This window comes from Thermothelomyces thermophilus, chromosome 3, assembly GCF_000226095.1.
Source record: "Thermothelomyces thermophilus ATCC 42464 chromosome 3, complete sequence".
Taxonomy (NCBI): Eukaryota; Fungi; Ascomycota; class Sordariomycetes; order Sordariales; family Chaetomiaceae; genus Thermothelomyces; species Thermothelomyces thermophilus.
In genome coordinates, this window is record NC_016474.1 from 3,124,732 (window position 1) to 3,151,040 (window position 26,309).

At 57.8% G+C, this 26,309-nt stretch overlaps 8 protein-coding genes and 1 non-coding gene across 9 annotated transcripts; 3 read left to right on the forward strand and 6 right to left on the reverse strand.

Moving 5' to 3' along the window:
• The first annotated feature begins 351 nt into the window (after positions 1 to 351).
• Positions 352 to 3,708, forward strand: MYCTH_2304842 (uncharacterized protein). The gene is made up of 2 exons (XM_003663162.1): positions 352 to 875; positions 933 to 3,708. The coding sequence occupies exons 1-2, from the start codon at positions 725 to 727 to the stop codon at positions 3,350 to 3,352; spliced, it is 2,571 nt and encodes an 856-aa protein (XP_003663210.1). The 5' UTR covers positions 352 to 724; the 3' UTR covers positions 3,353 to 3,708.
• Positions 3,709 to 4,472: 764 nt separating this feature from the next.
• Positions 4,473 to 5,938, forward strand: MYCTH_2126987 (uncharacterized protein; the record flags this gene model as incomplete). Its single annotated transcript, XM_003663163.1, has 3 exons — positions 4,473 to 4,967; positions 5,190 to 5,503; positions 5,647 to 5,938. The coding sequence occupies 3 exons, from the start codon at positions 4,473 to 4,475 to the stop codon at positions 5,936 to 5,938; spliced, it is 1,101 nt and encodes a 366-aa protein (XP_003663211.1).
• A 536-nt stretch (positions 5,939 to 6,474) lies between these two features.
• On the reverse strand, positions 6,475 to 8,205 carry MYCTH_2304845 (uncharacterized protein). The gene is made up of 2 exons (XM_003663164.1): positions 7,351 to 8,205; positions 6,475 to 7,289 (listed from the first exon to the last, which is right to left on the reverse strand). The coding sequence occupies exons 1-2, from the start codon at positions 7,875 to 7,877 to the stop codon at positions 6,617 to 6,619; spliced, it is 1,200 nt and encodes a 399-aa protein (XP_003663212.1). The 5' UTR covers positions 7,878 to 8,205; the 3' UTR covers positions 6,475 to 6,616.
• Positions 8,206 to 12,852: 4,647 nt separating this feature from the next.
• Positions 12,853 to 14,862, reverse strand: MYCTH_2304848 (uncharacterized protein). The gene is made up of 4 exons (XM_003663165.1): positions 14,517 to 14,862; positions 14,385 to 14,459; positions 13,334 to 14,320; positions 12,853 to 13,271 (listed from the first exon to the last, which is right to left on the reverse strand). Exons 1-4 carry the CDS (start codon positions 14,685 to 14,687, stop codon positions 12,978 to 12,980), a joined length of 1,527 nt encoding a protein of 508 aa, XP_003663213.1. The 5' UTR covers positions 14,688 to 14,862; the 3' UTR covers positions 12,853 to 12,977.
• Positions 14,863 to 18,388: 3,526 nt separating this feature from the next.
• On the reverse strand, positions 18,389 to 20,292 carry MYCTH_2304851 (uncharacterized protein). Its single transcript, XM_003663166.1, has 4 exons — positions 19,827 to 20,292; positions 19,742 to 19,760; positions 19,565 to 19,669; positions 18,389 to 19,459 (listed from the first exon to the last, which is right to left on the reverse strand). The coding sequence occupies exons 1-4, from the start codon at positions 20,026 to 20,028 to the stop codon at positions 18,610 to 18,612; spliced, it is 1,176 nt and encodes a 391-aa protein (XP_003663214.1). The 5' UTR covers positions 20,029 to 20,292; the 3' UTR covers positions 18,389 to 18,609.
• A 369-nt stretch (positions 20,293 to 20,661) lies between these two features.
• MYCTH_2304854 (uncharacterized protein) lies at positions 20,662 to 21,789 on the forward strand. The gene is made up of 2 exons (XM_003663167.1): positions 20,662 to 21,206; positions 21,280 to 21,789. The coding sequence occupies exons 1-2, from the start codon at positions 20,703 to 20,705 to the stop codon at positions 21,781 to 21,783; spliced, it is 1,008 nt and encodes a 335-aa protein (XP_003663215.1). The 5' UTR covers positions 20,662 to 20,702; the 3' UTR covers positions 21,784 to 21,789.
• Positions 21,790 to 21,891: 102 nt separating this feature from the next.
• Positions 21,892 to 24,395, reverse strand: MYCTH_2126992 (uncharacterized protein; the record flags this gene model as incomplete). The annotated part of the gene is made up of 2 exons (XM_003663168.1): positions 21,892 to 22,428; positions 23,478 to 24,395. The coding sequence occupies 2 exons, from the start codon at positions 24,393 to 24,395 to the stop codon at positions 21,892 to 21,894; spliced, it is 1,455 nt and encodes a 484-aa protein (XP_003663216.1).
• Positions 22,720 to 22,830, reverse strand: MYCTH_t94. The gene has a single exon. It is a non-coding gene; the product is annotated as a tRNA-Ala (tRNA).
• Positions 24,324 to 26,118, reverse strand: MYCTH_2304856 (uncharacterized protein). Its single transcript, XM_003663169.1, has 4 exons — positions 25,945 to 26,118; positions 25,658 to 25,801; positions 24,439 to 25,570; positions 24,324 to 24,365 (listed from the first exon to the last, which is right to left on the reverse strand). The coding sequence occupies exons 1-3, from the start codon at positions 25,967 to 25,969 to the stop codon at positions 24,498 to 24,500; spliced, it is 1,242 nt and encodes a 413-aa protein (XP_003663217.1). The 5' UTR covers positions 25,970 to 26,118; the 3' UTR covers positions 24,324 to 24,365; positions 24,439 to 24,497.
• Between the last annotated feature and the right edge of the window lie 191 nt (positions 26,119 to 26,309).

Consider the following 26,309-nt stretch of genomic DNA (forward strand, 5'->3'; position numbering starts at 1 on the left):
GGTTGAGAAGGAGCAGCCCATTGGCAATATTTCCGTATTTCGTGTCGGCACACAAGGCTTGGGGCGTTACACTAGTCACTGGCACGGCGCACGGCGTTTTGAGAAGAAGCCATTGCCTGGGAAGCTTGGCAACACTGGGCGGCCCCATTGAGCCTTGTTTCGAATCGCTTAATTGGACGCTTCGGGAAAGAAGAGAGAGGACCCATAACGTTATCTGCCACGCACCCACAAGGCTTTGGTTGGGGTGAACCCACTTTTTGTTGCCCCGCACATGGGTCCGCGCTTGGTTCCCCGGCAACCAAAGTTGTTGGCCTTGGCCTGCCTAATGCAGCAGCAATGCAGGCGCCAGCACATCGAGGGACCTCTGGCCAAGTTCTCTCGCTCACTCTGCAAAAAGCTGCTAGGCTACGGGCGAGGACGATGGCAGCATTTTGACTCGTGGGTGATGTCCTGATTAGAGACTGCCCGCTATCCTTGCCATTATCAGGCCACCATCAATGTTCATACAACAGCACGGCTTTCTCCAATCGCTAAGAAAAGACGCCCAAGTGCCCCGCCATTCCACCTGCCGCCAGTTTGCCGACTTGGGCGTCGACAACTCGGAGTCACAACGTTCCCAACGTGTACGATCTGATCTTTCACTGCATAGCAGCCGACGTCTGGACGCCTTGCGACACACATCACACATCAGCCCATAGGGGCTCCCACGCCGTGCATCGCCGCCATGGCGCCGGCCGATACTCTCTCCCCACCGGGGTCGAGTTCCTACTCGTCCGACACCCTGACGGTCGGCGACGGAACATGGGACTTCACCAAAAACACATTTCTCCTGCCGAACCTCGTGGGTCTTAACTTCGAGACAATGCGGTACAATGGTATGTGAACGAAGCCTTTGCCGAGACGTCGAGTCGCTAATGTCCAATACCACACAGGCATGGGCAACCGCTTTGCGACGGTGTCCGAGTATCACTCCTTGATTCTCGGCCATGGAGTCCTTGCCGCAATGACGTTCCTCTTCATCGTCCCGATTTCCGTCTTGTTAGCAAGATTCCACACCCGCCAGCCGGGGACCGCCATCCGCTATCACGCATACCTGCACATAATTGCTGTCGGGCTGAGCACGGTCGTCTTCGTACTGGGCTTCATTGCCGTCGGCCCGCCCCGCAACCTCACAAATCCGCACCACGGCATTGGCGTGGCCATCTACGTCCTCATCCTGCTCCAGGCGCTGGGCGGTCGCCTGGTGAGGAAGCTCAGCGGCCGTTCGTTCCGACTGCACATCCACCGCTGGCTTGGCCGCGCTATCACGCTCCTGGGCATCGTGCAAGTCCCCTTGGGTCTAACACTATACGGCTCGCCCAAGTCCTTGTTCATTCTCTACGCTGTTTGGATGGGCTTCCTGCTGCTGCTCTACTTCATCTTGGATTACCGCGACTATGGACGTCGTGACTTTAACAGGGGCCGCGCCCGGACTCCTGTCGAAGACGAGAGCAGCCGAGTGACGGAGAAACACGGGGGCAAGATGAAGTGGCTCGCCCCGGTCGCTGCCGGCGCCGGCCTGTTGGCACTGCTTCGGGGCCGCAAGAAGCACAGGGATGCCGAACGGGGCTCGAGTCGGAGTCCCAGCCCGGTAGATCGACCGCATCGCGCCACTGTTATCTCATCGCGACGAGCGTCCGATAGCTACTACGACGATGACGAGAAGCTGCCGGCGCGTGGGCGCGAGAGCGGCGGCGGAGGCTTCATGAACAAGATTTTTGCGGCGGGCGCAGGGCTGGGCGCCGGTGCGTTGGTCTCCAAGATGATAAACCGCGGAGACAGGCGTTACGATGATGAGTACTCGGCTGTTGCGACCGACACCCCAAGCCGTGTCCGGAGACAGCCGGCGAGGAGCGAGTTTACGGAGAGCGAGTATACGGAGATGACGGAGGACGTCCGGAGACACCCGAGTCGCCGTGACGAGGAATCATCCGTCCTCCCGGCTCCCGGTGGGCGGAGAGCCGGTGGTAGGCCACCACCCAGGCCAGCGACGCCGCAGCGCTCACGCGCGGCGACCTCGAGGTTTGACAGCACTCTGGACGGCTCGGACTATTCATCCTACGTCAGCCCCTCTAGAAGAACTCCGGAACCGAGGAAGAGCAGCGGCATCGGAAAGGGCCTGCTCGCCGGGATGGGGCTGGGCTTCCTAGCCAAGATGGGCAAGGATAGACGTGATCGGAGAGAGGAGGAACGGCTGAGGGAAGAGGAGGATAGGCGCCGGGAAGAGGAAGACAGGCGCCGGGAAGAGGAGGAAGAGAGGCGGGCGGGCCGCCGAAGCTCGAAGTACACAGGCGACGGCTACCCGACCCCGTCGAGGCGAGACTCCAAACGGCGATCATACAGGCCTCCGCCGTCCGGAGTTACCGTGACCGAGACGTCGGTCCTTTCGGACGAGTCTTCGATCGAGCCGCGCGGGAACACGCCTTACGATCCCGCACCACCAGGAGTCCGGCCGCCGCCGGCCGCCCCGCTCCCAGCGGCGGGGGCGCCTGTCGCTCCAGGGGCGTACGCCGGAGGTGCGCCCCCGCCTCCCGCGCCAGTGCCCGTTCCGGCCGCAGGCACAGCAACTGACTACACCTCGCGGTACGACGTGGCCGAGTCTGTCTCCATGCCGCCCATGCCGCAAGACCCCCACGGCATCCTGCATGGCGACTCGGACGGCAGCGAAGCTTACGCATCCCCAACCAGCAACCGCCGGCGAGGCTCCCTCGGCCACTCCCAACACTCGGCCGTCAATGTTCACGTCCGCGTGGGCAACAAGGGTGACCGCAGCAACATCACGCTGCGCCGGCTCACCTCGGAAGAGGCAAGCGGGACAGGCACTCGCGGCCGCCGCCGCCGGGCGGACTCGGTGAGCAGCCTCTCGGGCAATGAGACGCCTACGGGAAGCGGCGGCAGGCGCTACCGCCGCCGCGACTCGTCTAGCCGGGGCAGGGCTGAGGCCGCGGCCGAGCATCGCGTCGAGACCGGCGCTGCCGCACCGCCATCCGAATTGGCAGGTGAGGGACTAGAGCCGCCCAATCCGGCATTCGCGAGGCGGCGCGACGGCGGCAACAAGGATTCCGCTTATTATTCTTCGGGCGTCGGCCCGTCGGGCGGCGTGCCCGGGGCAGGGGCGACCGTGTCTAGCTTAGGGGGCAGCCCCGCGCCGCTGGCTGGGGCCGGGGCCGGGCCCGGCGTGAGCCCGGGCGGGAGCCATGCGACGTTCACGAGCGGGCCGTTGACGGATGGGGCGGCGGCGGATCGCAGGCGTAGGAGGAGGTTGGAACGGAGGGATGGGAGCCGGCATCCCGCTTCGGTTGATTACAATTGAAGCTGAGAGGAAGAGAAGGAACGGAGGAGAGATGCTAAGGTGAGGGAGGCGGACTGGTGGCCCGGTTGCCGCGTGAATGGTGTGGCTCAACTTCCTTCACGGCGTTCTGGGAAGCAAAGTTCTTCATGAAAGTTCCATTGACGGGTTAGGTATGTATGTATGTATGTACGTGTGTATGTATGTATGCATGGTTGATGAGAAGGAAGGATGATGAGGACTTTCTTTTGTACGTATGATATGGTTCTACGGTTGGGATCGAATAATGAACGAAGGAGGACGTTGTTGAGATGGGGGGCAGGTGGCTACACTAGAGTACTCGTTCAATATCGAATATACGATGATGCTTTTCCATACCAAATCCGTGTCTGAATGCCCTGATCTAGCTTGCACCGCGAAACTTGGATTTGCATCATTCCAAGCCCGCCCGCTCAAGCATACTGCAGCAGCAATGGGTCTGTGGAAGACCCCGATTCCAGTCCCTCGATATTTGGGCCACCAGTCGCTTGGACACTGCGCAACCTAGATAGGGAAGAACCCCCTCCGCATTGACTCACACGAGAAACCTTTGCCCGAGGAGCCAATTCACCCAGCTAAGGCCTACCTGAAGAACCTGGCACCAAGGCCACAACGGGTGAGCTCGAATTGTTGGATCATTCCCGTCGATTCTGATCGTACAAACTACGATATTGGGGAAGGAAAAGGTAAAGAGCTAACATATCAAGAAGCTTTGATGGGAAAAATATTTTTTTTGAAAAAAAAAAGGAAGAGAAGAGACCTAAGATACCCTTAACAGGAGTGAAAATGAAGATGCCGCTACGAGCTTGGAGAAGGGTAAGGTACCCATGGAGTTCTTGGCCAAAGCGGGGGAGGCATGCGGTGGGAGTTGCACTTTCATTGGACAAGCGCTGGGCCGCCCGGAGTGCGGGGACACTACGGATTAGTTACCGAAACGCGAGTTTAGTGCTGATGCGCGACGCGACAGCGCCGACAATGAAGAGCTCTACGCACAACCTAGCTCGGTTCATGACCTCGACTCCGAATTAACAGCACAACACGGCCAATTCCGAATCCTTCTACTACCAACCCAATTTGCCAGCCATTAACATCGCGGTCATCCACAATGCCATCGTCAGAGCAACATCCTCCGCGACCCCGCCAACAGCCGCAGGAACCCGCCGACACCGATATGCCCGACCAACCGCCGCCACAACCACAACCTTCCACGGCAACAACATCAGCAGCATCCGCGGAGCATGAGCAACAACAGCGTTCCCTTCAAACAGAAAGCCGGGAGGGGCAAGGGCAAGGAGTTGGAGAAGGAGCAGCAGGCCGAGGGAAGCAGCAGCAGCAACCACCACCACCACAACCACAACAACAACAACAACAAACATCACCGGCACAACCAGCGCCGCCGCCGCCGCCGCCGCCGCCGCCAGTTCCCGGGCCCCGCGCAGCCAGGCTCCAGGCCCTCTTTGCGACCACGGCAAAGCACACATTGGACAAGATCAACAAGGACAACTTTGGCGCCTGCTTCCCCACCATTTCCCAAAAGGCGCCGGGGACGCTCGAGTTTGTGCAGCGGCAAATGGTGGAGAGGCTGGGGAGTCTGTGGAATGTACGTTTTTTCTCTCTCTCTGTTTATTTTTTTATTTTTTTCCTTGCTTTCTTTTCCTTCCTTCTTGCAATGTTCTCCTCATACGAGAATGATCATCGTGTGTTGTCCTGTGGGAGGCGGAATAAGGCTGGTCGGATTAGTTATGACGTGGGCCCCTGGAGCCGGATGAGAGAGAGAGAGGGGTCGATGGGTATCGTGGTGCCTTTCCGCGCGTCAAAAAAGGTCACGAAGGGGGAACGGGACGGGACTGTTACTACTACCACAGGGGAGGAGGGCGGCACCGCGTTGCTTACTGACGACGAGAACCCACACCCCCCTTCCCCGGTGGTCGTCGCCGGCCTCGGTCCACGTCCGATCGATCGATGCACAACAGCCAAAGCTAACAAGAAGGGGTGGGAACACCCCGCGCAGAAAGAATTCGAGACCATCATGGCCAACCGGCAGGTGGTGGAACGGCTGAACGAGCTCGAAGCCCTAGTCAGCGACGCTGCCCGGCGAAGGATGGAAGCAGATGACCCCAACAAGCCGCCCGTTGCGTAGGTCCCCTCCCCCCTCCCCAAATTTTCGTTCGTTCTTCCCTCCCCTCTCTCTCTCTCTCTCTCTTTTTTTTTTTTTTTTTTTTTTTTTTTTTTTTTTTTTTTTTTTTTTTCTTAGATCGAAACTAACCTCCCATCGCAAGACCACATACCCTTCCGGCCGAGACGATCCTCTCGGCCCACCTGCACCCGCACCTGGCCTCTCACCGGTCCCAGCTCAACGCCCGGCTTCAGAACACGCAGGCGGCCAACGCGCGGCTGTGGGACGAGATCCAGGCCCAGCGGGCCGAGATGGAGGCGCTGGTGGCGGGCGTCGAGGAGGCCCTGCGCGACCTGGACGGCGCCAACGATCTGCTGGGCGACCTCGTCGACGAGCTGGCGGCCGAGACGCGCGCCGCCGAGGCCGACATCAGGGCCGTGAGGGGCCCCGGCTAGCAGTGGAGCACCTCTTTGGCCGGGGGCGAAGTTCTTCATTACTGGAATCAGATTTGATCGTTGGACGGGGGGGGGGGGGGGGGGAAGATTCACACTGCATGGGCTCGTAGTATGCAAAAAGAGTAAGGCCAGAGGGGGAAGCATGAGATTGGCGTTGGGTTGGCCGGTATTTCTTTTTTTTCTATCTATTTTTCTCTTGTTTATGGGATACCCAGGCGTTGGTTGACAGGCATATCTGACATGTTGGCGATGGTGTACCCGATACGGGCGACATTCGTCTGGTTTGAAGCATTGCTGTACGTTCATATCTACGGGTATATTTATATCCTGACATGTCCTGACAAACTCCCCGAAACCTCTCGGCCCGTACACAGAAGCCCCGTCTCGCACCCATAGGAAAAGTGGTATATAATGCTCGAACCGCTGCCCACCGGCCCGTGACTTCCAAGTGCCATGCTGAACAATATGCAAAAAGGGAAAAGAGAGAAAAAAAAAACAAAAATCAGCTCGCCTGATGTTAGCGCCAGATGCTCCGCCCACACCCCTGAACTCCACGCCGCCGGTATGACAAAAGGAAAGCATAGGGATATCCAAACCGAGTCGCTCGTAGCGCACGAAAGTGGCACATAAAAGATCGCCATGTATGCAGAACGCAGCCTTCCCGGCTGACCCCACCAACTATAGCAGCCTGTTCTCCGGCATAATGACCTGCCAGGGGCCCATGACATCCACCTCGCCGTACGCCGGCGGCAAGACCCGTACCATGCGGCCCGTCTCCCAGTCGACGTACCAGCGCTTTCCCCGCGAAATCACATAGTTGCTCTTGCGCGGGCTCTTGAAGAGCAGCACGCTGTAGCACAGCCGTGCATACAGCTGGTCGTGTGTCGTGCTCCATACGTGCTGCGGCCTCCACTTGCCCGTCTCCGGGTCGATGTTCTCGTTGGGGTACGACGTTGTCGACAGTCTGCCCACGATGGGATGGTCGGTCCGAGGGCCGTATCCGGCATTACCCTCCTCATCCCTGCTGTACCCTAGATCTTGCGCTTCACCGTCCTCGACCTCTCCGTCCCTGTCGCCTTCCTCGTCTTCGCTGCTGCCGTCTTGCCTCCGTTGCTCCGTCAGCCGGTGAAAGCCGATGCTGTCTTCAGGCTGTGGCCGCTGACCGCGGAGCCACCGTATCCTCTGGATCCGCGGCACGCTGAAATCGCGAGGGAAGTCGCGCTCGTCGATTGGCGGTGACACGTTGATGGCGGCGAAGATACCGTCTAGCCACGTCACGAACGTTCCAAGCTCGACGCATGACAAGAGGAACTGGTCGGTTTCTACTCTCATGCGGATGACATATCGTCGCCTGGTTCAGTCAGCTTCAGGGCCCGCGGACACATCCTCGGCGTCAAAGAGAAAATACGCACTTCCTGTAGTCGGCGGCAATCCCCGCATCCGCATGGAGTAGGCTGTACGCCCTCTCCAAGGTCGACTTCTTTACCCACGGCGGTTGGTCGGGCGAGATATCGGGCCCGTCATGCTTGGACGAGGACGGCCACCAACCCCTCTCCTTCTTCACCGAATAGATGTTGAGCGCGGTGCCCCGCAGCTCAACATACACCATCCTCCAGTCGCGATACTCGGCCCGCTTCGTCGTCTCCTCGATTTCCATTTTGCGCATGAAGACCCCCTCCAGGTTGATGTCACACGAGTACGGCGGCAGCACTTCGTCGGCAACATTTGCCGGCGCGGCCTGTGCCCTCCTCTGCGCGGCGAGGGCCGCCTTCATGGCCGACTCGTAGCTGGGCGGCTTGGCCGGCCGCGACGTCATGACCTCCCGGTAGAACATGTCTTCCTCCATCGACATACGGCGCGGGCGCCCCGCCATCCCCGAAGGCGCATCGCTAGGGGCGCCGCTGTACTGGGAGAAGGCATCGCTGGGTCTGCGGGCCATGGGGCGGGTGCCTTGTCGGTCTGGTAACTAAAGGGGAGGATGTGCTGCTGCCCTGCGCACTACGGCGGCGGCGGCGGCTTCGTCGAAAATGGGAACCAGGCCGGTTCCGTCTCCCCCTCCCCCTCCCCACCTCCCTTCAGGCGCGTTGGTCTTGTTGTTGTTGTTGTTGCTGTTGCTGCTGCTGCTGTTGTTGTTGTCGTCGGTGCTGGTATCGTGAGCTTGGACTCACTCGGCTGAAGAACCGATCCTCTCCGGCATGACATACCCGGCCCCGGCGCGCCGTTTAGCGGAGACCTCCGGAGGCGCTGGGCGGGTTCGGCGGGAGTGAGGTGCTTTTTGCCGCACAACAGTCCCTCTTGCCTGGGCGTCGGCGACTTGAGAGTGCGGTTTTCCCGGCTTTGGGAAACCCCACGCTCGCTTCTTACAACAAGATCTGACCTGGGCCAGATGCCGTCGACTGTTGAAGGTCGAGGGTTGAGGTGGTCGTCAAGGCCACAAAGCTTGTCGACCAAGATTACCAAGAAGATAGCGCACCACAGGTCCCCCGGGGTGACAGCAAGATGCGGGTAGAGATGCGCAAGCGTAGTGGATGCGGAGATGCAGATGGTCCCCGGCGCTGCAGCGCCTCGAAAATCGTCGTCGATAAAGAAAAAAAAGTCACCAAGTAGAGAGAGGCCCAATACGGATCGGTGCAGAAGCCAAGTAACGAAGGTGAGGGCGAAAGGAAAGAGGTAACGAACGGAACACGACCGAAACCGACTCCGAGTCACTCTGAGCGGAAAGCGGAAACGGGGGGTGGAGGGTTGTCTTTCCAGTTTGCCGCTGGCGTGGCCCGCAAGGTGCTAATACAATCAAGGAATTAAGAAAAAAATAAAAATAAAAAATAAAAAAACCCGAGCCCCCAATAGTGTACTCGTAGTCTCCAGGTCGGCAGGGTACAATGTACCTTACTCATTTGTTGTAGGTACCTACCTTACTTGTTGCGCAGGGCAGGTACCGTAAAGCGGACAGAGGTGGAGTGAGGCGAACGATGGAGCGACGAACGGGCGAAACGACAGGATGCGGAAGTTGTGCCAAATTATCCCATCGACTGCTCGTTGGCGACAAGTTGAGGGGCTGAGAGGCACCACCCCTGGCCCGTCAGCAATTGCTCCAGTGGAGTCTGGAGGCGGCCCAGATCCCTGGAGGCCGAGCCAAGTACGGTAGTCGCTATTATCGATCTCCTTCCCGCACCCGTTGGAGGCAAACTGGGCACTACTCGGGGCAGGTTATACCATCCAGTTCAAGAGGTACCTTCCTTCAAATACGGATTAGAGGGGCTACATGCTACTAGTAACCTATATAGTATATACACTACCTATGTGCGGGTTGTGCACGTGAGGTGCCTAGGGACCAATACACGAGGCTCTCTGCTATAAAGTGCTCACCATGGATACCTACATGATGGGCGACGCTCCCGGGTGAGCGACAATTATTAATCGATCCGAGTTTCGACAGGCTTTACCGACACGGGTGTACCTATTGTACATACATACACTAGCAGGTCTCCGTCTTGTAGCAGGTGTGGCAGCCTTAGGTGCTGCCCCGGATTGCTCTCTTTTATCCGACTGGGTCTCCAGGAGCCGTTACCGGCCTGCAATTGCGTCTTTCATCAATTTTTCATTTAGCTCTGCGCCGTCCCCACGACGCCGAGAATAGCTTTCTCCGACTGCCGTTTCCTGTTTGGCATATATTGCAGCGTATCCATGTGGTTGCAGTACAAGCATAACCACCCTTTCCGGATTGGTCAAGTCTGCGCCCAATGTCGTGGACACATATGGACAGTACACTGCGTAGCTGAGATGCTTCCCCAAAACGATGCGCACTCACCACGTCAGAGAGCTGCTCTAGTGTAGTGTATGAGCTGCTTCTTGATCCCAGCCCCGGTCCCGCCGTGTCTGTTGATGGGCGTACCGGCATCCACGCACCAATCAGCGGGCACAGGACCTGCTCACGCCAACCGAGGCTAGGCTGTTCCGGGTAGGTGGATGAGTGTCTGCATGAGACTGTCGGAAGCCAGGGTGAACCCAATATGGAGAGACGTGGTGGTCAACCTTGAAGAAAGACATGCTTTGTCTGTTGCAAATCGAGATCGTCTTGCTGATGGGCATCCGGACTTAGTCCTCGAATTTCCCGCTGTTTCGTCTCTCTCTCCCCCCAACCGGTCCCAAGGCCCCGTGCTCATATGGCCTGATAGCCGTGCTATACTTGTATGTGGGCAATAGTCGGGCTGGAATATGTGCCGCCCGGCGGTGCTACACCAAATTCTCCAAAGCAGGCCTTACCGGTTCTAGAAGGCAGCCTCAACGCGCACTAACGTTGACAGTACCGTGCCTTCCGCCGCCTTCGAGAATGCCACACAGCTTACGCACTCTCTTTCCCCAACTTCCAAGCCGCGGCTGAACTTGGCAGGTGGGAGCTAAGCTTGAAAGATGAAATACGGGCTTCTCGGCGTCAGGGTTCCGTCTTTGCAACATTTGGCATGCATGCCTGCCTCCGACTCTTGCTGGCCAGGTTTTCTGGGTTCACAGTTGCTCCTTCCTCTCCAATCTTCCTTTCTCGGCACCCGCGCCGACCACCTCCTTCGAGGCTGAACGGTTTGGTGGGTCTCCTGTGGGCCCAGACCATCGATTTCGCCAGGGTGCGGGCTGACTGTTTGGGAAGGTGAGAGCAAGCGCGCCAGGCCCCGACGCGATCTTCGGCAAAGGGCGCACGTCAATTTGTCCTTGCCGTTTTCTCTCACCACTAAATGCCCGGAGTTGATCGTCGCTCGACAAGGAAGGCGCCAAAGCTCTCGTTTTGACTGAGAAGGCAGCGCATGCCTTCTCTCCACTCCGTTGCTTGGGGAAATACACAATTTCAATGAATATCAAGGCTACATGGACACTACGGAATACTGCGTACGCTATGGATACCACACGCACATCGACACCGACGAAGCACAACCGGCACAAAGTGTGGGGACCCAATCTGGCCGCGTTCGCTCGACAAGCTCCACGATGGTCGGTGGTCGGCCTGTCTAGAGCGTGTCTGATCTCGTACACATCTGCGCGCACATCGCGATGGCTGGGCAGTTTGGTCTCTCTGGAAGTTAGCGCCAATGATGGGTGCTCCCGGCCTCGCTGAAGGCTTTTTCGACGGCTCGGTAACGGAACAAGTTGTCGTCCGCCCCCCCCTGAGGGCTGACACCCTGCACCGAACGAACCGCACCAACTAGCTGCAAAGCCTAGCCCCGTGGGAACACTGCGCGTCTTCTCGACGAGTGCTTCAACCATTCCCGAAGTGGCCTGGCGGACGCGGGGGACAGGTTACACGCTCATGAACGGTCGACTCCATATACGTCCCACAGTCCGGTCAACGCTCCGGAGCCGGCGAGGGGCGGACTGGAGGCCCACGTGGGAAGCGCTATCGGAAGTCAGCAGTTCATAGGCAGACTGCTCCGTACTGTACATGCCGTACATTCCAACCGGCGGGGAACAGCTGCCCATCGATGATTAGTTATTAACGTGGGCCTCCCAAGGCTCCCTGCTCATTCGACACGCTACATATGTACGTGTACGTGCCCTTGCCGAGGCGAGGAGGTTTGTTCCGATCAGTTTGGTTGGTTATTGGCACTTGAGGATGTAGGGCCGATCCCCGGGAGCCGGCGGATGATCAGCCAGCCGATCAAGTGACGTGATTTCCTTGTAGCCGTTGTAGCCGTTCCCTTTGTTGAAACGCCATGTGCCGGGCCACGCTGGAGCCATGGCATCTTCCGTCGAAGCCGGCCAAACGTCACCAGCAATTACCTGGTCTCGACTGAGCAAGGAGTGGGGGTGCCGATCTCCAAAAGGACCCTCGCCGCTCGGACAGGAAGGTCTCGACTTTCCATGCCGGGCAAAAAAGAGAGACTCCCCGCCTCCCGTGTGGTGCTCTGTATCAAAGATGATCGTGTCACACTAAGATGAAGGAAAGTCGATCTGAGAGAGCGGTGGCTCGAGATACAAGTTTTCTTAGGCGAGCACGTCTCTTTTTTGTAGATAACACAACAAGGTCGGCCATCATGGAGACTCTTCCTTGAAGCCACCGTTCGATATACAACCACAGACGAGTTGAGTTTCGATCCGGGGGCAGCCAACTTGTCGCACATGAGTTACTAGTAACTGGGCTCAGCAAACGAGTCCCTGCCAGATCGAATGGTCCCCCCAACTCTCGCGCTCTTGACCGGGGTTTGTCCAATGTCAACAAAGTAGGGATGACTGCGGAATACTTTGCCACGATCACCGCCAGCAAGCACACACTACTTAGTAGGCGCCTACTCCGTCCTTTTGTCAGCAACACAGTGTTGGCTCGAAGTCAGCCTCAACCTACCCTTACATAGGCAATGAACCTAATATGACAATACCAACACACGTCCTGTCGGAAACATTGACTGCCTGGCTTGTGTGGTTACCTTTACATCTCATATTTTGGCCATTATCTGTACATACACGTGTCGTCCGCCTAAAAGCCCACAACCCACCAGACTGTCAAAGCGAGAAAGTCGCGACGGGCCTGATTGATCCCCCACTCCACGTCAAGTCAGGCGAGTCCTTCCCTGGCCACGCGGTATACACCGTGTCTCTATGTCCTTGCGTGCCCAGCTGTTGACTTTCTACAACATGAGAAGAAAAAAAAGGAGAGTCCGCGAAGCCCAGACTAGGCCGTGATAGTAGGCAAGCCAACACAACACAGAGCAAGTACGCAGCGGTCCTCGGATCCAGCAACACCAACAAAGAATATGCCAAACACAAGGTATCGCACAACCTCTCAACACAAAAGAAAAGAGACATCCGTAAGTGATTCTTTTGGCCGGTTCTTTTTTTTTCCTGTCCTAACCTCCATCCGTGATAAACCCCCGTTACTCCATGACGCACCAATGAATGCCCCTCCCTCAGCAACTCAGAAATCCCGACCCTCGGCGTAATGTCGATACGTGATAACGAAATGTCCCGAAAGGGTGGTCACTCGCCTCGTTTGAGACCAACTTTGGGCCTACGAGGCAAGGCAGCGGCAACTCCAACATCAGGCGGTAGTTGCCAACTAAGCAGTACCGACCTGAGAACCCCCCCGTCCACGTGAACCGCCGCCGCGACCGCGGGACTGGCCGAAACCGCCACGGCCGCCGCCCTGGGAACCGGACCGGAAAGGCTCGTAGCCGCCGCGACCGCCACGGCCGGCACCGCCCCGAGAGGCATTGTAGTTGGAGCCACCGTACGCATTGGCCTTGGGGCGGCGCTGCTCCACCACGACGTTCTCGCCATTCACGGTGAGAGGGTTGGCTTTGATGGCAGCGTTATAACCGGCCTGTGTCTTGAACTCGACAAACGCGCAGTTCTGGAACAGTAGTCAGTCAGTTGCTCTCCCCCAAAGATGCGTGATGTTGAGGAAACCCATACCTTCGAGCGGTTGATGTCGAAGTAGGCCAGCTCGCCAAAACTGGACAGTGCGGCCCTCAAGTCTTTTTCCTCGACCTTTTCAGTGACGTACTTGATGTACGCCATGACACCTTCCTTCTCAGTTGCAGCGGCAGGCTGGGCGCGGCTCTGGCGCTTGGTCTCGGCGGTCTGCCACTCGCTGCCCTGGTCCTTGGAAGCAGCAGGCGCAGCCGCACTCTCCTGTGACTGGGAGGCGGGTGCAGCCGTTTGGCTGGCGGCGGGGGCCGCAGCGCGCGCCTGAGCCGGGGCAGGGGGGGTGGCGGTCTTGGGGACAGCGGGAGCAACGGGCCGCGAGGGGCCAGCAGCGGCAGCCACCCGACTAGCCCAGGACATTGGCTTGGGGGGCTCCTTGGCCTTCTCGGGCTGTGCGGGCGCAGGGGCAGCGGAGGGCGTGGGGGCGGGATCCTTGGGTTCCTCCGGCTTCTCGACGTCCTCCTCAGCGATCTCCTCGACCGTCTTTTCAACATCAGTCTGGGCCTGAGCCGCTTCGGAAGGCGCCTCTTGTGTCTCGGCAGGGGGCTCTGTAGTAGAGGGAGCGGCAGCGGCGGGGGTTTCCTCCTTCGTCTCCTCCTGCTTCTCGGCAGCCGCCTCAGTGCTCACAGGAGCTTCCTCGGGGACGGCCTCCTCGGCAGCAGGAGCCTCCGCCTTCTCCTCGGACTCAGGCCCAGCGGGCATGTCGACACGGCCTGATTGCTCATCAGCAGCCGCCTCTGTCTCCTCCTCGACGTCGTCGTTAAGGAAGCGCAGCATGTCGTTGAGAACAAAATAGCCGGACGGTTGTTGGGCGAGAACAAAAGTCTGCACAAACTTCTTGGTTTCGTCCTCCTTATTAGCCATCTCGCCGATGACGGTAATAAGGATGTTGTCCTCGGAGCCCTGCGTGTCGACATTGGTGACCCGGACCTTGCAGTCTTGGAAGTCCTGGCTCTTAATCCGCTCCTGAATTGCCTGTTCGGTTCTCGATATCAACATGAGTTCGCGGAGATGGTTGCGTGAAACACGCAGAACTTACCTGCCTGCCGAAAGAGATATCCACAACTTCCGTCTCGCGGCCGCAAACGAACTGCGCCTTCTTGCCATAGTACAGCTGCCAACGTTGGTTAGCCTCGGCGCCACCGAAGGATTGGCTGGGCGTTGGACTCACATGCAGCCGGTCGGGCGACCTGCTCATGGTTGTGTAGTATTGCTCCACGAAATACCAGCCGACTTCATCCTTGGGAAGGTTGTTGGCCTGAGCCTCCGCATTGGTCGGGGTCTCTGTTGTCTGGGCCGGAGCGGCATACTGGTCGTGATTAATATTACCGTTGGTCGCCATGGCTGCTAGGTATTCTCGTGAATGCAGAGAATGATAGCTGTCCAAAAGCTGATGCCAAAAGTCGGCGTGCGAGGGTGGGAAATCTCGTCAGGCTGGCGCAGGAGCGTCTTGGGTGGGGTTCTGAAGGATGGAAGAACGATATGCCTAGCGAAAGAGACTCAGCGCAAGCTCTCTAGGTGGGATTCAGGGGTCATTGGAAGCCGTACGGTTCTGGAAGATGGAGCTCGATGCTCGATTCAGAAACCGCGAGCCAGATTTGTTCGGGTTTCAATTACCTAATGACGGCGACCTCAAAAAGTTAACGCTGAGGAAGGGCGAGACCGCAGGAGACAGCGAGAAGCCGTACGGAGAAAGTGCCAGGAATGAAAAGAAAACTGCTCAGCCGGGATGGGGAATCTATGGCGGCAAACTTGGTGGATTTGGAAGGAGAAGCTCGTTGCAGCTTGTTGCGCAGCTTGTTCAGATCGCGAAACTGCGGTGGTGCTCCGGAAAATTGGTTTGGCTCGTTTGGGCGAGTTCGGGCCGGCCCACACACAAGTTGCGAGCGCAGAACTTTGTCTTGGCAAACCGACTGGGGCTTGCCACTCCTGCTCGCTCACCAACACGCCGATCAACAACACATTGCAGACACACTTGAAAGGGCCAAGATAATCTCATGAACTCTGAAATACTGTCTTCCAACCGTTTTCATAATCAAGTCTTGCAGCCTGCGTTGGTTTGCCCGGATAACCTCAGCTGCCGGGAAAAGAACCCCACTGCTGCCCGGTCGAACTCTCTCGATGGTCAAGTAAAGTACAGATACTCCGTAGATTTTCGCAGATGCATGTTTTGCAAGTCCCGGCTCCGGGGTCCGTTCTGCGGCGGTTCATTGCCCCTGTTCCGGGGCAGGTCCGAGCTGCCGCCGGATGCCCGTGCTTGGCTTGTCTTGCGCTTGGTTCTGCTGGACAATCATTGTCTCACCTGACGATATGATTCAACTGATTCCTTTGGGGGGGTTGAGGTGGAAGCCTACCTTCGTTTACCAAGCCTCAAGATAGTTGAACCTTGTCGCCGGCTCTCGAAGCCTCTAATAATCTTCTTGCAGCTGCGCTGCATCTCGACCTTCTGCATGAGTAATTTGTAATCGCCTGACCATCAAGGCAGGGCTAAAAAGGGAGACCGCCACTTTTATGTCTGGATTGTGAATATAAGGTTCAGACATGTACGATTGTTTTCCTTCTGATTCCGTTCTGTTTAGTTCTCGGCTTTCACTTTGCCCTTCCTTCGTTCATTCCTATCTTCTTGATGATTGAAAACACAGAGGTTGAATTAGACACCGGAGCAGATGGATTCAAAATCAGAAGCCTTAGCCTGAGGGGCATCGATACAAGCAGCAAAGCTGCTCGTTATAGCCCAGCACATAGCCTCCGAGTTAGGGTAGGAGAATAGCTCTTATCAGGCCGGTCGACTGAAACGATCAAAACCACCTAGCTTGCTGTCATACAGACCTCACCCTCTTTTATGTTATGTATATGGTGTATAACAGACTCGGCCTTCCATGTGTATTGCCCTTGCTCAGTCATTGTTTCAAGGCGTCACGGCAGCCTCCTTGCGGCCATCTCTGTGGCCTTGGGATGATGGTGCACTGAGACCCCTTGTGTTACTCAGCCATTCAAGACAAGCCGAGTCACTTACAAGGGTCGGGCTTGGAACCATTGCACGTCGCCTGCAGAAATTCCGTGTGTGACATCAACACTGTACTCCAACACATCGCAACATATCGTGCCAATAGTTCGCCCCGGAAACTGTATCTTGCGTAGGGGTAACTGACAGACAACTGAGTTTTTCCAGTGTTCGAAGTGTAACCCACTGGAAAAGTCTCTAAAACCTAGAACTGGGTGGGAAGTGTAGGGGTTTTGACATGAGAAGCTAAAAGCTTGGGGTCGAGGGGGGCAAGGACGAGATGATCGGGGTTCTTAGTTTGACCTGCGCTTGTAGGCCTTGCGCAACTGTTAGGTTTTTGAAAGTGAGTCGGAGTGTGTACTACACAGACCCCCATTCTTCGGGTTGGCCAAGAGCACCGCGCGCCTTCTGTTGAGAGAGGTTTCGCCCTCCCAGCAGGCAGGCACCTGCTGATCGACGGGCAACAGCGGCACTGCAGATGGTCCGTGCTGGTGTCGTTTTTCTCCTTCCCGTCTTGTTGGTCCCACAGAACTCCTGCGTCCCGAAACAAACTTTGAACACTGCAAGGACCTCATCCTTGACGAGCGGCTCTGGCGCCGCGCTCCCAGCCTGGCCCAATCGTGAGTTGGCTCCTTCAGCCCATCTGGGCGGCGTGGAACACGGGTACGCAATTTGTACTTTTACGTGCACATACATGCCGTAGTGTCAACGGCAAGTCTCCTTGGTAGGTGCGTGACAAGATCAGATCGACATCAAGGGAGGGGACTCTCCGCTACCCCACTGCCGCTCGGGTTCAGCCACCCAGCGTCGTGGGTTTGTAGAGGCCCCTGTTCTAGCGTCGTAGTGTATTCGTTCTCAGGGACGATCTGGGGTGAAACCACTTGGCCGCAGTACCAACTCGCCTTCCCGCGGCACCGGAGTCAGCGAAGAATTCACCCGGTTTTGGTTTCGCTTGGGGTTGGCAATAGCCTCACCCCGTTTTCGAATCCATCTTTCATTGTTTATCCCTGGAGAGTTCTGCCTCGTTGGAAAAAGCCACCTGACCCATCAGTGTCGTCATCGCTTCTCTTCTCAAACAACGACTGGTGCATATCTCGCACCTTCGGCGCCCTTCTTACCGCTGTTTTCTTCACATCTATCGCTTCTAGCATTAGACGCATTGAGACGAGCTGTCCACAAGGAAGGAGCCGACCGTTGGAGGAAGCGCACCAAGGAACCGGCCTTCAATAAACGGCCAGTAGTTACTGGCAGTTACGTTTTCACCGCAGAAGCACGACCAGGCTTTAACCCTTGCCCACCAGATCCTCCGTCCATCAGAGGGCCGGGCTTCCCGGAACGTCGAGTAGCTCGGTTGCCACTGTTTGATGCTGCGATACGGTCCTGCATGGTATGCTGTGTCCTCCACCAAAGCGATTTGGACTAGATCTCTCCCCACAGGATGCCGGTGTGCGCTGCTCGTCTCCTGTCGCTATCTCCAGCCAGCTCGCCGGCAATCTGGAAATCCTGCTCGGTTAACTCTCCGGCGGCCCTACGTTTGTCAGGAACGGCGTGACGAACATTCGGTGCTGATTGAGATTCCTTTAGCGGGTTGATCACCTACTTCGGCTCTCTTCTCCCGCATGTATATGTATTTGAGTAGCCCCAGCCATGGTTTACTGCGGTAAAGCACCTTTAGGCTGTCAAAGCTGCCGAATACAGAGCTACTGGCATGTTTCAGGCCGAGACGCTGGCGGGAATTCTCAGGAAAGTAGTTGAGCGTATGCCGTCGCGGTCGTTGGCGCCCGCGAGTATTACGGGAGGAGCGTTGAGCTGACCAAGCATGGTGTTGGCGCTGGTGTCGCAGAGGAAGCTTAGGCCAAGCAGGGACCGCATGTATAACCGTGTTCTTACACGCGGCAGGCAGAAGGGGCTATATTTTCTTGGAATTTGTAACATACCGCGGACTTTGGGATATAAAGGCTTTGGTAGCCGGTTGAGGACACTACGCCCCTTGATTGATTGTTAGAGTGCTCCTAGCGATGCTACCAGGTTGGCATTCTCACAAATGACTTTCATCCCAGAAAGAAAAGAACAAATAACCCATTCCCGTTAGCGCGCGATGGTGCCCCTTCCAGAGGAATCGGGACTACGTAAGGCCCTTCCAATCCATATGTTGCCGGTTCGCTGTTGTATATCCACAATTATCTAACAAGCTTCTGTCTAAACCAACTTCTGTACCTTTTGCCAAGCAAATGAGAACACATGAAAGAACAGCCACGGCTCAATCCTGGCTGATATTACTCCCATCCACCCGGCTCTTGTACTTCTTGGCCTCGATATCACCATCCAACCGCCACGTCTCAGCCAAGGCAAACTTCGGATCCGGCTCGGGGTACCCGCCCAGCGACTCCCTCACTTTGAGGATCTCGGCCCTCATCCGCCGCGCAACCTCTATCCTGATCTCTTGCGCCTCCTTGCCGTACTTGAGCTCATCCGTCGCCAGCTCCCCGACCAGCATGCTCTCGGCCTGCCTCGCCAGCGCGTCACCGCCTTGCGGCTGCTGCTTCTCGATCCTCTCCCTCTCCCTCCTCACCAGGCCCTCCCAGCGCCTCTTGAGGTCGCCAAAGGTGCGCTCGTAGTCGAGGACCTCGCCGAAGGCGACCCTCACCGTCTTGCCCACCCGGGGCAGGAAGCGCGGGAAGCCGCGGTCCTCGGGCATGACGCGCTGCGTGCCGTCGATGAACATGGGAAGCACGTCCGGGGCCGGGTCCGCCTCGAGAATCAGCCGCGCCAGCCCCCACTTGAAGTAGCGCAGGTCGGTCGACGCGTGCTGGTGCACGCACCCCTCGGGGAAGACGTGTACCCAGCTGTAGCGGCGGTGGGAGGGGTAAGCCTGGAGAGGGGCGGTGTGCACGTCGGTGCCGGTGGTTGTGTACGTCGCTGGCGGGTTGGCGGCGGCGGCGGCGGCGGCGGCGGCTCGTTGGGATGATGGGGAAAGGGAGGTGGCTGGGGGGTGCGAGAGGAGGCGGAGGGCTTGGGTCAAGGCCGGCTGGAAGGGCCCGCCGAAGGGCGAGTGCTTGAGCCGGTGACAGGGCAGAACCTGGCCGTAAGTGAAGAAGTTGGAGAATAGCCTCGGGGCACCGTTAGAAGATGGATGCACGAATGGAAAGAAGCAAAGCACAGTTGGACAAGAAGGGAAGGGACGGACAGGGATGGAGGAGAGAAGGGCGCTTTACTTGTTTGAAAAGCAGATGTCGGCGGCGCCAAGGGTCCAGCGCAGGTTGGTTGGGTCAAAGGCGTAGCTCAGGGGGAGGATGCCCCAGACGACGGGGTCATCGAGTCTGGAAGGAACGGTATGAGTTGCGGGCGCTGAGCCAGGAGCGGTTGTCAAGATGCATGCGTAAGGAACTCACACGCTGATATGGTTCGAAACTACGGCACGTCAGCATATGGGATGTTGGGGAGGGAGGGGAGACTGATTGATAAGATGAGATTCACCAGTTAAGAGTCCGCGCTGGCGCTTTGCAGGGTCTCTACGGCTGTCTAGGATATCAAGGAAGCGCGAGAGACCCGTCACCTCAACGCGGTTAAACCCGTACAAAAAGCACTTTGACAAAACGCCCGTCATGCCCATAATCATGGCCGATTTTAAGCGCATGGAGAGGCTCGGCCGCTGAAGGGCCGGCTCGGGAGCCGCCATGGCCGAGATCTCGAGGTAGAGCAGCCAAACTATTTAAAAAGGAACGGTGGTGAGCGAGGTTTCACACATGGTCTCATTCCCGTCGAGAGCAACCAATTGTCGCGGGATGTAACCATGGGGATAATCGCGCTCATCAGCAGATACGGGAAAGGGGAAAACCGAAAAAGAACGCCTATAATGAGATCATCGCAGGGTTTCACACGCCCTACAATTGTTGGGAACGCACCTTCCTGGGGCCTGAGGGGAAAAAAAATAGGGTCGCGGTTGCCGACACGGATCGACTATCCGGGGCTCAACAAGCAAGACATGGATTCGCTGGCTGCACGTGTAAACTGTAAACTGCAGGGGTTGTTGCTTCCCCACAATTGCCAAGCGTTTGTGGTGTTCCCGCTGCACCCACCACAGCCCTAGGCCGTTATGTATGTATGTAATCCGTATAGTACTCTGATGAGGTGCTCCGCGACTGCCTCTGTGGGGAATCGGAGGAGCTACAGTTCCTGCAGCTGTTCAGCGCTTATCATCACATTTCTAGAAACTATAACTCTTTCCCCCACAACACACCATGGCACATAGTAAGTGTTCCAGAGCGAAACATCGATGCCAGGAAAGTCTAATCTGACTTCGCAGGCAAGAGAAACACTAGCCGGCCCATCTTCACGTCCCACGAGCGGGCGATGGCCCGCGCGGCCTGGGGCTCGTCGACGGCGCGCCTCTCGCGGGATTCCTTCCTGCCCTTCGCCTCGTGCTGGCTCTGCCTCGAGCCCTCAATAGACCCCGTCGCGTGCGCCCAGGGCGACATATTCTGCCGCGAGTGCGCCCTCAGCAACATCCTGGCCCAGAAGAAGGAGATCAAGCGGGCAGAGAAGGCACGAGAGCAAGAGGAGCGCGAGGCCCAGGAGGAAAAGGCCCGCCTGGACGCCGAGGCTCAGGAACGTGCCATACGAGAGTTTGAGCTGACGCAGGCCGGGCTCAGCATTAAGAGGGAGAGCGCGAGCAGTACAGGAAGAGAGAAAGCGGAACCCCCTGGGCGGAATGATCAGGGCGACAGCGGCGGAAATGTTGGTGAGAAGGGCCCGAAAACGGGGGAGAAGCGCAAGTTCTCCCTTGATCCGGATGAACTCGCCCGCATCGCCGAGGAGGAGCGGGCTAAGGCGAGGAAGGCTATCGACGAAGAGAAGGTGGGGTAACCCCCATCAATACATAATAAGGCCGTTTGCCGATCTTGGTAGCTAACGGGCGCGCGAACGACAGGCGTCAAAACCGAAGCTCCCCTCATTCTGGTCTCCTACGGTAACGCCGTCGTCAAATAACAACAACACCTTGCACGAGGTGAAGAAGAAGTTCAAAACACAGCCAATTTGCCCGGCGTCGTCGGAGGACAAACCGCACCACTACTCCCTGCACACCCTCATCACCATAAACTTCACAGAAGAGAGAAATTCGGGTACCGACAAGCCGCAGAGGATATGTCCGGCCTGCAAGAAGGTCTTGTCGAACTCGTCTAAGCCAACGCTCGCCAAACCATGTGGCCACGTTCTCTGCAAGAGCTGTGTAGACCAATTCATGAAGCCATCCGCCGGAGAGCCGGTCCGATGCTATGTTTGTGAAGCTGACTTGACAGAGAAGGAGGCTAGCAAGAAAGAAGGCAAGGAGAAAATCCGACCTGGCTTGGTGGAGCTTCGGCGCGAGGGCACGGGCTTCTCGGCCGGCGGCAACAATCAAGTCAGGAAGGACTCGGTGACCTTTCGATGCTGAAAGGGGAGAGGGGGGGTGGGGGGGGTTGACGGTCATGGGCCATGCAAGTCGCAACAATCGCGGCCCCGAGCACCAGAAGTATGTTCCTGCTTGTCTACATACCTTCTCTTAGCCCGCCTTCTTGACCGCCCTCAACCAACTCGTGGGAACATTTTGGCCCGAGCCAACCACACTCTGAACATAGCGTGCTCCTCGGCGGACCTCGCCCCCCCCCCCCCCCCCATATCGAGGAAGCTTGTAGCTACCGCTTGCGCGTAGTCTCAACCCCAAGTGCGGGTTCTGCCTCAAGATACCCAAGATGGCAAAATAGAGTTGTACAATCAGTCGGTGAACGACATTCTTGGACAGCATAGTCGTGCCATGGCTGAAAAATCCCTTCAACAGCTCGCCCGCAGTCCCGTCATACAGCGCCCTTCCGCCCTCTGCCCGCGCAGTCCTCAGCACCGTCGCGAAGATGTTGCCATTCACCTTGCGCTTCCCTTTCTCCTCTGGCGCGGCCGAAACCTGCACCCTCGCCTTGGCGATCTGAAAGGGATAGGTCACGGCCGTCGCTACCACCTTGCGGACGGCCGCCAGCAAGAAGGTCGTTCTCGCGCCCGGCTCGTCCCACTTCTCCCTCAGCACTAGCAACCTCTTGAGCACCTGCTGCAGGCACAGTCCATGCGCCCCTGCACTGGTAACTAACTGCTAATGATCGCACGCGCGTGCATGTGACAGAAAGACACAGCTGAGACAGAGAAACAGTTTTGGCCCAATGAAATTGCAAGCCCCAGCTGAGCATCAAACGTGCAGGCAGTGCTTCTCTTATCTGAATTCAAAGTCGCTGAGAAGAGTATACAAATGCGCCCTCGAAAGCTCTTCAAAAGAAAAAAAAAAGGAGGGAAAAAAAGGAATGACACTCCCCCCCTTTTACCTTCCTCACTTGGTATTTGATGCTGGACGAGCTGGGAATCGAACCCAGGACTTTTCGCATGCACGCGTATTCGAGTTTTTTTCTCTCGTACTTAAGATGCGAAGCGAACGCTCTACCAACTGAGCCACACGCCCTTGGTGAGGAAGTGGAGGTGTTACCACTCCGGGGTGGAGACCGCTGTCGTTGCAACGGGATCGTGGAGGATAGTTTATCAAGTCCGTGTCAATGCCGCATTGGGAGAGTAATGGGGAGGTTCGGAAAACGTACATACTCCTTCCAGCGACGGGGTCCTTTGACTAGGTAGGAGAGACAGTACAATAACGTCCATGGATCTTAGGAGGGATTTGTTTTTTTTTTCTTTTGGGGGGGGGGGGGCAGGGGAGGACGGATGCAATGTGAAGGATGCCCAACCGACACAACTGTCCACAAAGAGGCGAAGTACGAGGCCTGGAGGATGGATATTTCGAAACTGTCCATGCGGAAAATGAAGGTCCTGCCTATAAAAACGCTCTAACCACCATGAGGAAACAATAAAGCGCCATCGACCCAACGCCCCTCGACACGTTCCCAAGCTATCCCGGGGGCCAACCGTACTCCCTAACCCAAGCCAAGTGCGTTCCCATGGAAGACGAGGACGAAAAGAAGAATGAGCCCCAAGAGCAAAATAGGAGAGGGGAAGGGAAATCACATGAAAAAGGGTATAATATGTGCTCAACTCGAACGCCGGGGCGCTAGAAGTAGTTAAGACGTCGCAATAGGCGTCTACCTCCCAAGGTCAAACCATAACACTATCCGGGTCCTCCTTCGGCTCACGGTCTTCGTCCGCACCCGATCTCTCGACCCGGGGAGCTTTGGAGTTCCAGCCCCTTCCATCGTCATACCCGTGGGGAGGGGCACCCGAAGATTCAGACGAGCCAGGCGGTCCGTTCGCCAACGACACAGCAACTGGAGGTGCACCGCTGACCGCAGCTCCGGCGTTGGATGAGAAAGGCGAGCTGGACGGCGCAGGACTGCCAGTCACTTGGTCGTTCGCCGTCATCCCCGGATGATCCAGGGACGGGGCAGTAGCAGCAGGGACAGGAGTCGAAGCAGACGTGGATGAGGAGGCTAACAGCGCCGAAGGCAGGCACGCTGGAGGCACGACGGGTCGCAAGTTATGGGGCCCCGCGATGGCTATCGCGGCGGCCACGGCAGCGGCCATGCTATCAGTCGGGTACGTGGACTGCGCTGGGGCAATCCGAGATTGTGCTCCGGGTAGGGACTGTGCGCCATGTGAAGCCAGACTCCGAGCGCGAGCTTCAGCCAGTCGCATGGCCGCGATCTGGGCCTGGGCCTGGCCACGCCACATGGCCGCTAGCTGACGTTGGGCCTGGGCATGCAGCCGCCGGTGATAGATCCGCTCGGCTTCATCCCGGGAAGGTTCTCGTTGGCTCGTCGCCGGGGGCGCCTGCTGCGGTGCGTCGGTCCCCTGCGGACGAGCTTGCCGCTGTTCCTTCTGTTGCTGCTGCTCCGGCCGTTGATATGTGACGCGTCGTTGCCTTTGCGAAGCCGCCCGTTTTTTGGGTTCTTGCGTCGCGGCTTGTTGTTGTCGTCGCCGCATGACCTCCTGTTGCTGCGGTTGCTGCTTACCTGCTTGTCGCGACCGTAGTTGTTGCTGCCGCCGCCGTTGCTTTGGAGCATTAGCTTCAGGCCCTATCATCTTGATACCGTTTGCGGCATCCTTATTCGAATCAGCAACGAACCCTGCCGATGCGGCCCGCCCGTACAAAGTGGCCGTCGCCAGGCTGAAAGCTCGAGCGCCCTACGCCCGACCCGTGACCGACGGCCGCCGCTGGGGTGGTCCCCCGAGGCTGAAACTGGACGATCGCCGCGAGAAATCACCGCCCACCGGGGCCGGGTCCGGCTCGCCCGGCGCATCGTCGTGGTCGAGAAGGCCGGGATGCCCCTCGGGAAGCCGCTGCGCGCCGTAGCCGACGACCTTGAAGATGTTGACCCGGCCGCCGTTCGTCGCGGCCTGGAGCTGCTCGTGGAGGCGCGCGAGTTGGTACTGCCGTTTCGTAGGCGCAAAGACGGGCTGCGGGACCACTGGCTGCGGGTTCCAGTTGGCAAGGGCACTCATTACGGCTGCCGTCTCCTCGTCGCTGTCGACCGCCCCCTGGTTGGCGTCGTCGTCGTCTTCCAGGGGCGCGTTGGCGTCGATGGCGGCCTTCTGCTGCTTGGCCTGGTTCTTCTTCTGATACGCCGCGAGGAGCATGTCGTACGGCAGGGACCGGCCCGGCACGGCTCGCTTGGCGCTCATGCTATGGCTCTTGCACGTCAGAGATCGGGCGCAGGGCTGGCCGTTGGGCAGCAGCACGCCACATTGCCTCTCGACATCGACGGGGCCCTTTGGTTTCGCCGTCTTCGGCTTGGGCTCGTCCTTCTTCTTCTTGGCCTTGCCCTTGTCGAGCTCGCCCTCCGCTTTTCTCTTCTTGCCTGCGACGTTTGTCTTCTTCCCCTTGCCGGCCGTCTTGCCCGCACCGTCTTTCGCGTCGTCGTCGTCGTCGCTATCGTCGTCGCCCCGGCCGGCCATATCCCCTTCCGCCTTGCGCGCCTCCTCCTCCCTGGCCGCCTCCTTGAGACGCTCGCGTGCCTCGCGTGCCTCCTTCTTGCGCTGTGCCTTCTCCTTCTTGATCCTCAAGCATCGGGCAACGTGGTCGGCACCGGCGGATCGCGTGATGACCTTCTTGCAATGTTTGCACTGGAACATGTCGAGCACATCCTCGAGCGGGCGGCCGGTGTGGAAGTTCTCGCGGGAAGCATCTTCAAGCGGGATGATCACCGGGCTGGGAGAGGCGGCGGTGATCGCATTGTCCTTGGATTTCTTCTTGTCCTCTGCGAACGGACACGACAATTAGCATGCGTACGTACAGGCAGGATGGGAGCCGACCGGCTCGCAAAAGCAAGCGCAGAGCCGCGGACCTTCGATGACGGCGGCCTCCTTCCAGTTGCCGGGCTTGACCTGTTTTGGAGGAGGCTTCCTGAGCTTAATCTTGCCGAAAGCCTGTGAGCGGGAGGGGGTGACGGATTTTTTGGTCGAGGCGACCTTGATGGTGGCCTCTTCGTCTGTTGCAGCCGAGCGGGATAGTTAGCCAGACGTTACGGAAGTCCCAGAGAGAGCGCGCGTGTGGGAGGGAATGGAGGGGAGGGGAGGGGAGGGGAGGGGAGGTGGTGGATAAGAGGAGCGCGGCTCGCAGCAGCAAACATACCGTTGCGGGAATCCATCGTGGCCATGGCGACACGATGGCCGTGCTATCAAAAAAATTGAACTCATTCAAAAGAGTAACCTAGAGGGAGTGCTGGAATAGCACTGCTGCGGCGAACAGACTGATGCTGCCCATTTCTGAGTTGTTCTTTGCCTCTTGGGTCTTGGTCGTTGGTTGCACGTCGCAGGACGGGGTAGTGAGGTGCACGGGCAGCGCCAAGGAACGAGTGGAGCACGTGTAAATACGGAGCGCTGGTCTATCCGTTACAACGTACCTATAAGAATAACATTTAACCAAGGTTATCGATAAGTTAATCAGCAGAACGGCTGCTTCCCTACAGCCCAAGCATACCTTCTCATCATCACAGT